This window comes from Peromyscus californicus, unplaced genomic scaffold (assembly GCF_007827085.1).
Source record: "Peromyscus californicus insignis strain IS unplaced genomic scaffold, ASM782708v3 Scaffold_8__1_contigs__length_139910024, whole genome shotgun sequence".
Lineage (NCBI taxonomy): Eukaryota > Metazoa > Chordata > Mammalia > Rodentia > Cricetidae > Peromyscus > Peromyscus californicus.
This window is the reverse complement of record NW_026294606.1, coordinates 93,541,847-93,557,324: the sequence shown is the minus strand read 5'-3', so window position 1 is coordinate 93,557,324 and position 15,478 is coordinate 93,541,847. Positions and strand designations below refer to the sequence as shown.

At 47.8% G+C, this 15,478-nt stretch overlaps 1 protein-coding gene across 3 annotated transcripts in view; it reads left to right on the top strand.

The window, feature by feature from the left end:
• Positions 1-14,148, top strand: part of Gan (gigaxonin) — a 49,554-nt gene extending 35,406 nt beyond the window's left edge. For all 3 annotated transcript variants that reach the window (XM_052728311.1, XM_052728312.1, XM_052728313.1), the window contains 6 exons: positions 1,053-1,165; positions 1,903-2,052; positions 3,193-3,329; positions 3,963-4,091; positions 11,538-11,647; positions 11,732-14,148. In XM_052728311.1, coding sequence (XP_052584271.1) covers positions 1,053-1,165; positions 1,903-2,052; positions 3,193-3,329; positions 3,963-4,091; positions 11,538-11,647; positions 11,732-11,913 — 821 coding nt within the window. In that variant the 3' untranslated portion in view covers positions 11,914-14,148. The remainder of the gene's footprint in view (positions 1-1,052; positions 1,166-1,902; positions 2,053-3,192; positions 3,330-3,962; positions 4,092-11,537; positions 11,648-11,731) is intronic.
• The last annotated feature ends 1,330 nt before the right edge of the window (positions 14,149-15,478 follow it).

The following is a 15,478-nucleotide window of genomic DNA, read 5'->3' as shown; positions in this document are numbered from 1 at the left end:
CTCTTCTGGAAGTTTATATATATACAAAATCTCCTGAGTCAGTTAGTGTTGTCAATATGTACATGTGTCTAGGGAAACCTCTCAGGGGCTCATCCCTGGAGAAAACGGATTCTCCCTCAGTAGTCACTGACTGCCTCTAGTGCTTCATCTAGAAGCATGTGGAGCCTTATGAAATTCCCCATCTATGCTGGCGTGTGGACTGCTGTGGTCTTGTTCAGGCAACCAAACTGTTGACAGCTCACTAGTGCAGCTTCCCTGCCCTGTCTAAAAGACACTGCCTTGCAGCAGCTGTCCTAGCCACTTGTCTCCTACAGTCTTTCCACCCTCTCTTCCGTGATGTCCCCTGAGCCTTAGATGCAGGGCTTGTGTTGCAGATGTCCCAGTTAGGGCAGGGCACCCTTGGTCATCCACTTCCTGCATTTTGGCCAGATGTGCTCTCTGCACTAGCCTCTGTCTGCCACAGACAGCAGCAGCTTTGATGAGGGACAGCCACACTTACCGAGAGTGTGTATCGTGTCAAATGTAATTTTAAAAAGAAAGTTGAGTACTGGTTCCAGCTGGCCCACTTACTTAATCATTCCCTCCCTCATTTTTACAATGTTGGGAATACAACTCCAGACCTTGTCTGTGCTGGCCATGTACTTACTCCATTACTGAGCTTTCCTCCGCCACTACCCCAGTAGCAGGCTCAACAGTGAGTCTTGCATTCTGTTTTGAATGTCAAGTGCCCTGTGCCGAGTATCCCTGGGATCCTGAGAATACATGTGGATTGGAGGCCTGATGCTGCTTGAGACTCAGAGCTAGGGAATAATGTAATGAACTGAGGTGGCCCTGAGCTGCCTGTGACCAAAGAGGGGCATCACCTTTCTTCTCCTCCTGTAGGGTGAGAGTCACCTCAAAGACTGTGTTGACTGAAGTAGAATGGCCAGAGTGACTGATAAGTTTGGATCTGTCACCAAGAAGCGAGAAGACTGTCGGGGTTGGGGAGGGGAGCTCTGAGTGCACCATAGCACCTGCTGACGGTGTCCTATTTGTCCTTGTGCTTTTTTCAGAAGGATTTTTGTTTGTGTTGGGGGGCCAAGATGAAAATAAGCAGACGCTGAGCTCGGGAGAGAAGTATGACCCAGACGCCAACACGTGGACTGCTCTTCCTCCCATGAATGAGGTATGGTGCAGTTGGTCTCCATGGTGTGCTTCTTTTCTCCTTGGCACTTTTATTGGTGTGGGTCTAGTGTAGGGAAAGAAGAGGCGCCTGGCCTCCGCCTGCCTGGAGCCCTGCTTCCCCTCATCTCCCTCTCTGCCTTTCCCTCCCCACCTCCTTCTGGCCTCCTGCCTAGCACCAGCTCCCTTACTGTTGCCCACTGCCTTCCTTTCTTTACGGTGTTCTCCACCTTTGCACACGCTGGTTTCACATGTTCCTACAAAGACTCCACAAGCCAAGGGTTGCTTCTGTTCTGTTTGGGCTGTGGTGAATGATGAGCACCTCATGCTTCTGGAATTCCTGATAGTCTGGCATGCCCTGTCCTCCGTGCTGCCCATCCTGGCCACAGATAGTCTACACTCCCTGGCTTTTGTTGTCTCTCAGAGTCTCCTGCCTGCCCATAACTGCACAGAAGCAATGCCACTGAGCCAGTTGTCCTGGGAGGTAGGCGCTCTTCTGAGTTCTGTAGGTTAAGCACAGCATCTCTGCTGATGAACCTGCATCTTTTGTCCCTGGTCCTGAGGAGTGACTGATCTGTCTGTTGTGCTGAGGAAGCCACATGTAATGAAAAGGAGTTCCAAGGAAAAACAGTGTAAACAAGGCTCCTCTTTGCTGGAATGCTGGAATAAAACAATGCCTGTGACATTTAGTACACATGGAATATCCACTTTCTCCTACAAAGGTTTGTGATGTCTTTCCAGGCAAGACACAACTTTGGGATCGTGGAGATAGATGGGATGCTATACATTCTCGGAGGGGAGGATGGTGACCGGGAGTTGATTTCCATGGAGTGTTACGATATTTATTCAAAAACCTGGACGAAGCAACCCGACTTGACCATGGTTAGAAAGGTGAGTGCAACATCTGCTGCATCTGGCTTCTTTACAAGCTGACTTCAAAGTCCGTGTCTCTTTCTGGGCTCGGTTGTCGCAGTGGGAAGGATCACGCTGGGACCTCACATAGTGCTCCCCAGCACACCTCTTCATTTCTTAAGTCTGCCTTTGAAAATGGTGAGCGGGTCAGGCTCTAGAATGCTGGCTCTGTTGGCAGCTTGCCTTCGTGACAGCAGTCACATCACAGAAGGAGAGAGCCTGTGTGAGTGTCGGTCTGCCTCCGAGCAGCAGGGCTATGTTGCAGGCTCTGTAGAAGATGCTTGGTGGCCAGCCTGATCTCTCCCATTGCCGTGGCTGCCTCCCGTGAGCCTCTCTCACTTAGTCTCAGGTTACAGGCAGAGCTGTCCATAGTCAATCTGGCTATGACTCTGGTTCATGTCATGCATATCCTGTCTTCTCTTACTGTGCACCCGTCCAACTAGACAATTGTGACAGCAATTGAGCAGCTTATTGGTCCAAAAATCTTATTTCTCAGGAGCTCAAATACTGGTTAGAGGAGATAAATTCTGGAAACTCCCTTCACTCCCCCGTCTCACCCAGCGTGGTACAGAACTCGTGGCTTGTGCTTACCAGGCTAGTGCTGGGCCACTGTCTACATCCCCAGTGTTTAAAAGCTCTTGTGAAAAATTAGATTATGGGGACATTGAGAGGGCTCAGTGGGTAAAGGTGTTTGCTGCCAAGCTTGAGGACTGGAGTACTAGTGCCAGAATCTACATGGTGGAGAAAGAGAGCCATCGAAAAAAAATATTGTATGGGATTATGGGCTGGGGTCCAGTGTGATGGCAGAACACTGGCCTGCCATGTTCAGGGGTCTGGGTTCCATGCCCAGCATGGCCCCACAAGAAGTAAAGAAAGTATAGTTATGGCTTCTTTGCCGAAGATGGATGAAGACACTTTTCTGGGGATTTCCAGTATGTGTCACCAGCTCTTTCCATCTTGGAAGCCCTGTAGGGTCATGCGAGGGGGCGTCATTGTTTTGCCGTGAGGAGTCAGAACTTGTCCTACATATGTGACTGCTCTCTGGGTCACTTGCTCTCCGTCCATCCAGTTCTAATGACAAATGGTACCTCTCCCCACCGCTGGTTTTTTTCCTTTCAGATTGGCTGCTATGCAGCTATGAAAAAGAAAATCTATGCCATGGGTGGAGGATCATATGGAAAACTGTTTGAGTCTGTGGAGTGTTACGATCCGCGGACCCAGCAGTGGACTGCCATTTGTCCACTGAAAGAGAGGAGGTGAGGCAGTGTGTGTGTGCCCATCAGTGTGCTACTGTTGATGTATCTGAGGCCTCCGAGTATGGCGTCTCCTAAAACAGAAGGCCCATATGCACGTATAACACAGCATTGCAGTCACAACAAGAAGTAAAGACTGGGGAGGTGGCTCAGTGTTCAAGTGTGTGGTGTGCTGCCCAAGTGTGGAAACCTGAGTTCAGATCCCCAGTACCTGAGTAAATGTCAGGCAGGCAGTCCCCACACTGGAAAGGCAGAGGCAGGGGTTCCTGAAAAAGCTGGCTAGCTGGACTAGCCCTATTGGCAAACTCTGGGTTCAATTGAGAGGCCTTGCCTTAATGAATAAGGAATCCAAGAATGACTCCGGACGTCAGCATTGGGCCTCCACGTGTGTCTGTACACATAAAGACAAAAGCAATTGGACTGGGCGTGGTGGCACATGCACTTGAGAGACTACTGAGGCAAGAGGATTGCTGTGAGTTCAAGGCCAGTATGGTCTACACAGTGAGTTTCAGCCTATCCTGAGTACGTAATGAGACCCTGTCTCAAAAAGACCAACAAACAGAAGAACAAGGAGTAGAGGAGTTCGGGCTGAGGTCCTGAGTTCTAAGCCAGCACCTGTGTTCTGTGGCCCTGCAGGTTTGGAGCAGTGGCCTGTGGGGTTGCCATGGAGCTGTACGTATTTGGAGGAGTCAGAAGTCGAGAGGACATCCAGGGTAGCGAGATGGTCACCTGCAAGTCTGAGTTCTATCACGATGAATTTAAGAGGTAAGTAAGCAGTCTTGAGGCTTCCGCCCTGGTTCTCTCCCTCCATGAGTTGGATAGTCTGAAGGCCCTCATACCTGTCCTGGCCCTCTGTGCTTCCAGAAATGTGTCTCAGCTTCCAGTGACTTCACTGAATTCTGTTTCGGGAGTATGACCAGTACATGTTAGATGTTTTTTCAGTGACTTCAGAAGTTGGTAGGTGCCTTAGTTGCTTTTCTATTGCTGTGATAAGACATGATGACCAAGGGAACTTATAAAAGAGCGCATTTAATTGGGTTTACAGTGTCAGAAGGCTAGAATCCATGACGGTGGAGCAAAGGCATGGTGGTGGGAACAGCTGAGAGCTCACATCTTGATCTGAAAATTGGAGGCAGACAGAGAGAACATGGGAATGGTCTTTTAAAACCAAAAAGCCCACCCCCAGTGACACACCACCTCCAGCAAGGCTACACCTCCTAGTACTTCCCAAACAGTCCCACTAATTGGAGATCAAGTGTTCAAATATATGAGCCTAAGGGGGCCATTCTTATTCAAACCACCACAGTAACTTAAAGAAATATCATGGAACCTGGAACTTAGCACACACTTGACCTTAGTAGCTTATAATTGGTCACTAGCTTTTAGGGTAAAGTTTTGTTATTATTATTTTGAAAAAGGGTCTCTCTATGTAGGCCAGGCTGTCCTGGAACTCAGTATATCGACCATGCTGGCATCAGTACTCAGAGACCCGCCTATTTCTGCCTCCCAAGTGCTAGAGTTAAAGGCGAGAGCCGTCACACCTGTCCGTAGGTGGCCTTTTATGACAGGGCCTTCATCTGCTGCTGTCCACCCAGAGGCGCCACACTGAACCCTTGGCTAGCTCAGTGCCAGGATGCTTCGGCCTGAAATGCCCTTTGTTGTCCTTCTGGTTAACTTGGTCCTTTCCAAAACGACAGCTTACCTGTTGAAAGCCTTCATCTGCCAGGCTCAGCACACTCCTCAGTCCTTGATCCCATATACTCTGCACATCTCCCTGACTTTGTAACTGCAGGCAAAGTCCCATGTGGCCAGCCGTATTATCCTCCAGCATCAAACCTGGCTGGCATCAGACGCTCCATCATATGTCAGTTAAGCTGGTGTCTGAGATATTGAAACACTGACAGACCAGAAATGTTTCAGCAGATAAAGGCACTTGTCATCAAGCCTGATGACCTGAATTTCAATTGCCTGGACCCCCAAGATAGAAAGAGAAAACTGATCCCCCCAAGTTGTCCTCTGACTTCCACACAGCTTCTCAGTCATCTCTCACACACACACACACACACACACACACACACACACACACACAACGTAAATGAATAAATGTAAAAAGAAAATCCTTTTGGGCGGGGGAGGGGCGAGGGTGTCTCTGTGTAAAAGCCTTGGCTGTCCTGGAACTCGCTCTGTAGAGTTCCTCGAACTCACAGAGATCCGCCTGCCTTTGCCTCCCGAGTGCTGGGATTAAAGGTGTGTGCCACCATGCCCAGCTTCAGAAAAACCTTTTTAAAAATGCCTGGCAGGCCACGGCATGCTTCTCTGGTAGGTACTGTTCCCTCCTCTCACACACTTTCCCATCCCTAAGCACGAGGCAGTGTTCTCACTGCAGTGGCCTGTTCGGATCCCCAGGGAAGATCATGCTTGATCTCATGTGCTTCCGTCATGTAACCAAAGGGGGGCGCCATAAGACAACGGCTCGTTTCCTGTCTTTGAGCTCGGGGTGAATAATGAACAGATACAGGGTGTTACACATCGTATAAATGTTGCCTGATCCATCACGTGCTTTCCATTTAGGATATGTTCAGAGATGCTTTTCCTTCCCATTATTAGGGTAGACTGTCAGGGGAATTTACCAGACAGAAAATGAGGCAGTTTAGACAGTATTTGCTGTGTGGGGGAGGGCATAAAGGATGTCAGAGGCATGTTACGTTTCTTCTTTGATGTGCCAGTGTGGGGGCTGGTTGCCGCAGTAGGAAATAGTGTATTAATCTCTTGCCCAGATGAGTGTAAAAAGACGGTCTGTCCCGCTGGATTAGCAGGCAGTGGCAGCATGTTTGGCTTTTGATAAAACACTGACACAAACCTTTTCCGTGACGACTGACTCAGTGTGTAGTTAGCATAAGCTGCAACTTGTCTGAGGTCGTTTGCTTACGTTTTTATTCTTTTTTGTCTGTTGCCTGGGGTGGGACTCCAGTCTGACTGTCCAGCTTCCTGGCTGTCCCGGGACATGCTTGGTGTTCCTACCAGTTAGCCTGCTGCATGTCTGTTGTTGATGAACTTGACTACCTGTTCTCAGTATGAAACTATGACCCTGTGAGTAAAAGTCGTGCTCCTTTGTTTCTGTTTGTTTATTTCTATTTGGTTTTTTGTTTGCTTGCTTGTTTGTTTGTTTTGCTTTGTTTTTAATCTTCTTTCTTGAGGGTCTCACTCTGTAGCTCTGACTGACCTGGAACTCTGTGCAGTCCAAGCTTGCCATGAACTCACAGAGATCTGTCTACCTCTGCCACCACATCGTGCCCGGCTGTAAATTTATTTTTTATTATTCATTTGTGTCTGTGTCTGTATGCTCAAGGAGGTCAAGAGGGGGTGTGAGATCCCCGGAGCAGTCAGCACTTCTGACCACTGTCCACCTCCCCAACCCTGCTCTTGTATTTAAAAGGGGGTGAGGGGAGAAGTGGGTCAGTGAGTAAAGTGCTCTCTGCTCAAACATGCGGGTCTTCATTCTATCCCAGCACCCACATGAGAGCCAGGCGTGACATGGACCTACACACAAGTGCAAGCACACCATCACACATGAATACATACACAAACACACACAAAATAAGGAAAACCCTTTGTCTTAGTTAGGGTTTCTATTGCTATGAAAAGACACTGTAACAACAGCAACTCTTATAAAGGAAAAACATGTAATTGAGATGGCTTCCTTACTACAGTTCAGAGATTCAGTCCATTATCATCATGATGGGACATAGTGCTGGGGCTGGAGCTGAGTCCTACATCTTGCAGGCAATAGGAAGTGGTCTAAGACACTGGGCGTGGCTTCAACATATGAGCCCTCAAAGCCCACCTCCACAGTGACCCACTTCCTTCAACAAGACCACACCTACTCTAACAAGGCCACACCTCCTAAGAGTGCCACTCCCTTTGGGGACTATTTTCTTTCAAACCACCACACCCTTCATCTTAAGAAAATTTTTTTTCGCCAGGCAGTGGTGAAATCATAGCACTCAGTAGGCAGAGGCAGGCAGATTTCTTTGAGTTTGAGGCCAACCCAGTCTACAGAGTGAGTTCCAGGACAGCCACGGCTGTTACACAGTGAAACCCTGTCTCATGGGGATTTTTTTGTTGTTGTTGTTTTCAGATAAAATACATACATCTCCAGCCTTTGTGTTCCCAGGCTCCCCAGTGTAGTTTATAAACAGAAAGCAGCTGCTAAGACTTCCTGTCAGTGACACACAGGACGTTTGCACATTTGTAAAACACTGAACATGAGCAAAACCAGATGCTGCACAGTCACTGCCTGGGCTCCTCTGTTCCCCTCTGAGGCACAGACACTGCCCTGTCCCATTTTCCATGTGAGGACACCAGAGCACAGGGGGGTGAGCATGCAGCAGACCTGGAACCCAAGCGCAGGCATTCTGGCTGCAGAGTCCGCCGATGTACCCACCCCACTGGCCTCACTCTGTTCCCGTAAATGCTGGCAGAAAAACACCGCCCAGCAGTGGGGCCGAGTTCCCGGGTGAGCTCTCTCTGCATGCTGTAGAAACTGCTGCCAGATGAGCAGCAGTCTGTGTTAGATTGCAGACCATTCAGATTGTAAGTAATCTCTTGTCTTTCCTGTCTTTGTTCCCTATTTTTAGGTTAAAACTTTCCTGGAAAAATGCCCTATCTTACTATTTTCTGTGGTTTCTGAATTAAAAAAAAAAAAAAGGCCAAACCTTACTCCCAAGTCATGGTAATGACACATGGAGACACGTGGAAAGCAGGGACTTCTTTCTTTCTGGAAGTTCCTGTGTCCTTTGCTTTGTCTCTCTGCTGTCTTCCTAGTTGTCCCCACACTCTGACAAGGTGCCCTCAGGTCTCTCACTCTCATGTCACTGCCACATTTTACCTTTCACACTCGACAAGGGGTCTCCTGGACACCCACCCACCTTCTCTCCTGCTGCACCCTGCTATGGACTCTCCACATCTCAGAGCAGTGCTCCACACGCATTCTCCCTCCCCAGGTTTCTGCAGGGTAAGTGCCCTGCTGTGCTTAGTGTCCGCTGAGTGGCCTGAGGCCGAGGCATCTCTGTGGCCTCTTCCTTTCCGAGGGAGTCCTGGCCTTTGGCTTCTGCCTGAGTTTCCTGCCTTGACACGTGACCCTTGTGTTACCTTTGAAGCTGTGTGTGCTGCTGGCGCCACCTTTTCATCTTTGAGTGTACAATTGAATAGGGATGCTTGACACCTGGACAGATGCTGCGGACCTTGGGTTGAGGGCCATTGTGGCAGGAAGGGCTAAGTAAATCCCTGGAACTCTCCTGCCCTCCAAAGACGAGAAACCCATTGTATCCCAGGGGAACGGTAGAAAAAATGAGGCGTGTGAAGCCTGTCACCCCATTGCGTTCACTGAGAGAAGGTAGAAATGACTGGGCATGGTAGAACACACTATAACCCTGGTACTCAAAAGACCGAAACAGAAGAACCTCTAGTTCAAGCCAGCATCAATACCTACTGAAAACTTAGGATGGAGAGTCGGGAGGAAAGCATGTGCAGTGTCCTCAGCTCTCTAGGGTGCCTGGGTTGTCCAGATGTGGTGTGTCTTTTCATCCCAGGCCTTGCTCTGCAGCTGTCGAGCTAGTTGATGTTTTCTCTTCATCCCATTTGCAAGGATCTGCAGAGAAGTTCCTCTGCCTCAGTCTTAGAAGGCAGGGCCAGCAGTTAACCTGTGCAGTGTGGCCTCGGGGCTGAGTCAGCCAGGTATGACCGTGTATTGGTCATTCTGATGTTCTGTAGAAACACCACACTGCCTGCCCTTGCTGACCATGTCATCCCATTTGGATCTGATGGTTGGAAAGAAGAGAGTTCTTCAGCTGCCTTAGTAAGACTTGTGAAGGTGTAAGGAGGGACGTGAACCCTGCTCTTGACCTCATCGTTTCCAGTCACGGTCTGCCTGGAGGCAGAAACCGCACCAGTAATTTAAACAGAGAAAAATGCAGTAATGTATATAGTCATTGACAAGGGATGACAGCGGGCATTGGGCTGGGATATGGCTAAGTAGGTAGAATTCATACTAACATGTGAGGCCAGCAAACCACCTGATCACAGGCTGGGGATGTGGCTCAGAAGAGAGCATGATAGAGCCCTCAGGCCCATCCTCTGTATAAACTGGGGGTGTTGGCCAGCACTCACGAGGTAGAAGGATCAGAAGTTAAGATCGTCCTTGGCCGCTTAGCACACTGGAGACCAGCCGAGACCCTGTCTCACAGAAAGAGAAAGGAAGAGGGAAGGTGAGACAGAAGGGGACAGGGAGGGAAATATGGTGGTGGCTTAGCATTGTTTTATAATCTTGGACAATTACCTTGTTTCCTTGTTTCTTGGAATTCAAAATAAGGAAGCTACCTGTTTCATAACAGTCAAGGAAGCGTTTGTTGAAATGAGTAATACTCCATGTGAGATGTTTCTATGTTGGTAGTTGACATCAGAGTTCACTCACCTGCTACACTGGCTCTTTAGCTGCTGTGCAGCAGCGTGGGTAGGCCAAGTGTCCGCTGAACTGCATGCACCATCCTGGACAGGGGGCCTGAAGGCTGCTTAGGCGCGGGCTATGATTTGGCATGCCTGTAAGCTATTAGTGGGAAATGGGTCACGGTTTCCTGAGTGAACACCACTGCATGGCAAAGCCTGGATTTTATCTATCTCATGAAGGTCAGAGAACAGCCTTTGCAGGAGTTGATTCTACAGTGCAGATTCCCAAGGATCAGACTAAGGCAACAGGCTGAGCAGCAAACACCTCAGCAGCTGAGCCACATCTGTTTGCAGTCATTTTGTATATTTATTTATGTTTAAGAGTGCTTCGCCTGTATTATCTGTATACTGTGTGAGTGCCTGTGGAGGTCAGTAGAGGGCATCAGATCCCCTAGAAATGGAATTTCAGATGCCTGTGAGCCACCATGTTGGTGATGGAAATTGAACTTGGATCCTCTGCAAAAGCAACAAGTGCTTTAAACCACTGAGCCATCTCTCCAGCCCCTGCAGTAACTTAGACTTCTAGAAGAGTTTCAGAAAGTCAAGGCATTCCCATAAGCCATTCATTTAACTTCTAATGCCAGTGCCTCCCTTGGCCAGAATACAGATGTCAAAGCTGGGCAATGCTAGCTGAGTTACAGACTGCTGCAATGTCACCCGCTTTCCACCAACATGTCCCTTGCCTCAGTTTAGCCTGGGTTCTAGTTGCTGACAGGAGCTGTGTTTCCTTGCTGTCCCTTAGCCTGTGATAGCCCCTGTCTTTCCTGACTTTGATACTTGAAGGTTAACCAGGTTTTTGGTTGGTTTTTTTTTTTTTTTAGATTTTTTTAAGGGCTTATCTTATTTTTATTTGAATGGACATTTTGCAAAAGAAGGTACATGAATTAACCAGTAAGCTCATGCCAAAATACCTAGCATAGTTAGACTTTAAGAAAATTCTCGCTGTCACAGTGGCACAGTCTTCAAAGGACTGAGGGCACCAAGACCCAGTGGGCATGAGCAGCTGGGATTCCCAGGCCTCACGAACTAGAAAACAGAGCAGCATTGTATTTGGGGTAAGAGGGACATTTTCTCATCACTTACGTGGCACATGCCCTTTCTGCAGAATTCAGCAGTTCTATAAGTCCACCAAAACCAGAACCAAACAAGACTCATCTAATGTCCCTGACCATTAATTATAGTTACAGCAGCCCAAGCCAGAAGGCGTCCAGATAAATGCTAGCAAGTATGATGGGACGTTAGCAATAAGCATACCCCTGGGCTGTAGAGATACTCAGTGGTTAAGACATTTGCTGCTCTTGCAAAGGACTGGGATTCAATTCCCAGCACTCACATCAGGGAGTTCCAGGAGTTTTGACTTTGACCTCTGACCTCAGTGGGCACTGCACTCATGTGCATATACCTACACACAGACATAAACACACAATTAAAATTTTAAATTGGGGGGAGCAATAGTATGTGAGCGACGTAAGCCACACATGAATGAGTCCCAGGAGCTGTGGTGCTCAGCAGAGGCAGCCCCACTCCGTGGGAGTCACTATGCGTGAGCCTTTGCTGTCCGTCTGGACAGTAACCACAGCCAAGGTTCCTGCAAGTGGAGTGGGGGTCAAGAGTGGCAGTGCCAAGTTGCATTGCACCTGTTTGTCTTCCTGAACATGCCATTTGTACTCTGGTTTCCTGAGTTGTGTCTGTTGTCCTTGCTTTCAGGTGGATCTATCTTAACGATCAGAACCTATGCATCCCTGCCAGTTCATCCTTCGTTTATGGAGCTGTCCCCATAGGAGCCAGTATTTATGTTATCGGAGACCTTGACACAGGTGAGCACGCTGCCGTGGTTTCTTGGGAGCGGCTTCTGGTGGCTCAGGTGCACCAGCTCAGCTCTGCTCCCTCTCTGGGTTTAGGTACCAACTATGACTATGTGCGTGAGTTTAAGAGAAGCACGGGCACCTGGCACCACACGAAGCCACTCCTGCCATCCGACCTTCGACGCACCGGCTGTGCAGCTCTGCGCATAGCCAACTGCAAGCTCTTCCGCCTGCAGCTGCAGCAAGGCTTGTTCCGCATCCGGGTCCATTCCCCTTGAAGAGGAAGAGGAGCCAAAAGCGAGATCCTGCCCCAAGCGCATCACGTGGCTGGACGTCAGCAAGTGCCGAGAAGCAGCTCCATCTTGCTGTGTGCTGGGTTTCAGTATGGTTACTCTTCGGTGGTTTTTTAATGCTTAGAAGCTTGGGCTTCTGCTCTTGTATGGAGACCATGTAACTGTTGAAAAACTACCCGGGAGGAATCAGTTCCTCCAGCCTGATGCATTGGTAAACCGTGGAGGCTAGTGAGTGTCAAAAGGAGGAGGGAGTGGGGGGTTGGTGTCATGGGAAGTATCAAAGTTAAAGCCCTAAGGTGCATTCTCCCAGAAGGGAACTCTTACTAACTGTGTCCTAGTGTGTGTGCTGTGGTAAACAAACAACAGAATCTATATATGCAAACCAGTATGCCCAGCAGACGAGGTTGTCCTTGTACTGTGTGGAGGCGTAGAATGCCTGTCCCCACTCAGTAAACGGAGGTTTGTGCCAGTTAGTTCCCATTCATTACTAGTGCTGTCTAAAGACTCTTGAAGAACTATATTCTGATGAATTGAAACTGACATAAAACTCCTCTCTGGCCACAGTCTCTCTTAGTAAAGATTCAGTCACCCGAGGAGCTCAAGTGAGCTTAAAGGAATGCTCACTGTAAAAGACCCTGGTGACATGAGAGAGTTCCAGGCGGGTATTGTCAGCTCGGGAGGGAGCTTGTACCATTCTTCCTTTCTACCTGGAAAAGCAAAACCATTTTCTATACTCCAGGCTATTAGCGCAGAGGAGATGGTAGAGTTGGGCAAATGATAGAAATCTGCTGCAACTAAAAATAATGGAACACTTTAAAAAAAAAAAAAAAAGCTGTCCAGATAATGTACATAGGGATCAAAAACTTCATATACTCTGTCTGAAAGCACACTGAGTCCTGTTTACTGCTGCTTAGAAGTTACAGACTTGTCTTCGAATGCAGGTGTGTTTAGAATCTTGTCTTTGTAAGAGGCTGCTCCCAAAGCCGTTCACTGGTAGGAGTTTTAGATGAATTTCACTCCCAGTAATGTTTGGCTGGTAGAATAAACTACCTCAACTTAATTTCATTCTCTTCCCATTAGTGTCCTCTACTCTTTCTCTCCTTCCCATTCCCATTAGTAAAGAAATTCTTTAGATGGTGGACTTTATCTTGTAAGATAGTCTGTTTTCATTCAGACTATGCCACCTTGGTGGGAAATCAGGGACTTGAGTGCACTCCATTACTTGATAGTGTGAGCTGTATGCAATATCAAATTTCTTGTCAACTTGATATAGAGTTCCTCATTTCTAATTGTTTTCTACAAGTTTCTTTAGAGTATGGCTAGAAGAGGCAGCATTATATCTTAGTGACTGCTAAATGTATAAGTACATCCTTTGGTTATAAATTGGAGAACAAAAATTTCTTCTAGAAACTTCCTATGTGAGATGTTTATATACAATTAAAATGCATATAAAGCATTAATCCTATTTTCGCACCTGTGGACCTGAAAAGGCATGGCCTCTCTGCAGGGATTTTCCTAAACCTGTCTTGAGTGATTAGCACTATAAAAAGTTGGGGAAGCCAAAGGGTAGATGTAAAAGGGGCTGGGAGTGGCGCCCTCGCTCTGCCTTGGCCAGGAGCAACTTGGCAAGAGAAGGTCTAAGTTTTTATCCTTTGCTCCAGGCCAGACGTGCCACACATTAATGCCATCCAGTCAAAGTCAGGCTTGGATTGTGTTTCATATAAGCCATGTTGTCGGTACGTCTCCCCGTTGGGGAGCTTTCCATCAGAGAAACTACGGCAGAGGAAGCACTTTCTGCTGTTGCTGCCATGGTGGCTGCAGAGGAGAGAAATTGCCAGAAGGACAAGGTGACTTTGGTGAAATACCTGCATAGGACAGAGCCATGGCCTGCAGAGCAGAGAGAAACTGATATCAGGACAGCTGGCTAACTGCTCTGTTTGGGGTTTGGGTTTTGATTTTTGTTTGTTGGTTGGTTTGTTTGTTTGAACTCCTGGAGTTTTAAAATTCTTCTCAGTCTGCTTCAGGCCTCTCCAAGGAGAGACAGTTTAGAGTCATGGGTCCAATGGTGACGTCACTAGTGCCTGTTGACTTGTCGGTTCACTTACAAACAAACAAACAAACAAACAAACAGGTTGCTCAGTTCATTGACACTGTAGCTGCAGAAATTAATGTTTTATAAATTAAATTTGCAACTTAATATGGGATGCAATAACAACAAAAGCTGCTAAGTGCCAAACTATTATTTTTCGGTGAGTGAGTGAGTGAGTGAGTGTGTGTGTGTGTGTGTGTGTGTGTGTGTGTGTGTGTGTGTGAGAGAGAGAGAGAGAGAGAGAGAGAGAGAGAGAGAGAGAGAGAGAGAGAGAGAGAGGGGAGGGAGGGAGGGAGGGAGGGAGGGAGGGAGGGAGGGAGAGAGAGAAACTATCCTGTTGAAAGCAGGGCTGTATTTAATTTTATTATGATGTTCCAGAGTCAGTCATACCGCCTGTAACTGCTCTCTCTTAGTGTGGAGAAGTAGCTTGTAGCTCCTGGGGTGCAGGCTTGCGTTTTACTACTCCACTGGTGTCTTGGTCAAGTCGGAGTGAGTGGTCCTTCCCTTCTCGGTAAGACACTTTGACCGGTATATGTTGTATTTGGCAACTGAGGCTAGATCTTCAAATCTGAAACACAAACATCTTGGGAAGTGAAATTTCTTTTCATTGGAAGGTCATTGTCTTAATGGTGGAACCAAGGTACTCTCCTCGGCTAGAGTCTAAAGTGGGTTTGTTTATTCATTTGTTTGTTTTTGTTTGTTTCTCTAACATATCTAAACATAGATTTTTTTCAAAGATTTAAGTGCTTAATTTAAAATGAAGTGTTGTTTTTTAATCTCAAGAGTGCTTACGTTCTGTGAGAAGAAAAAGCGTGCTAGATGAACGAATGTGTGTGCGTGCTGTGCCACGTGACTTGATAAGTCCGTCTGTATATGTTTACTTTTGAATCATAGTCACAAGCTGTATAACTACTGTCTCCTGGTGCTTCAGATAAACCCCTGAGTCTGTCAACCGTCAGTTCCAGGGCTGTGTCAAACCGGGTTGTGTGTAAATGTGGAACGATTGTAGACAGTAGTCACTTTTACTGGGTTTGCATCTCTCTTCCTTAGCAGGATTAAAAGTGTATTTATTTACCAGCTGGCAGTTGGTTCTAGCACGGGCTAGTCTGGGGGGTGGGGCTTGCTGTTTGATTGCTCTGAGGGGTCATGACTTTGCTTGGACATTCACACCATGCCGCAACCAAAAGACTGTGGGGCTGTGCCTGAATCTTTGTCCTGGAGCAAGTGTTCTGTTACATCTCCGGTGGCTTGAAAGTGTCATTTTATTCTGTATAAGTGGGGAGAGGCCACCCCTCAGCAGTGTCTCAGAAACACATCCTCTTTGTGGAGGTGGTGAAGGTAGGGCTGGCTGTCCTTGCTGTGGCCTCAAGTTTTCACAGGATGCCAGTCAGTTGTCTAGGGAAACAGCTCTCCTGGAGGGCTGCACTTGGTACCTCCTGCCCAGTGCACTGTGCCAGGGTC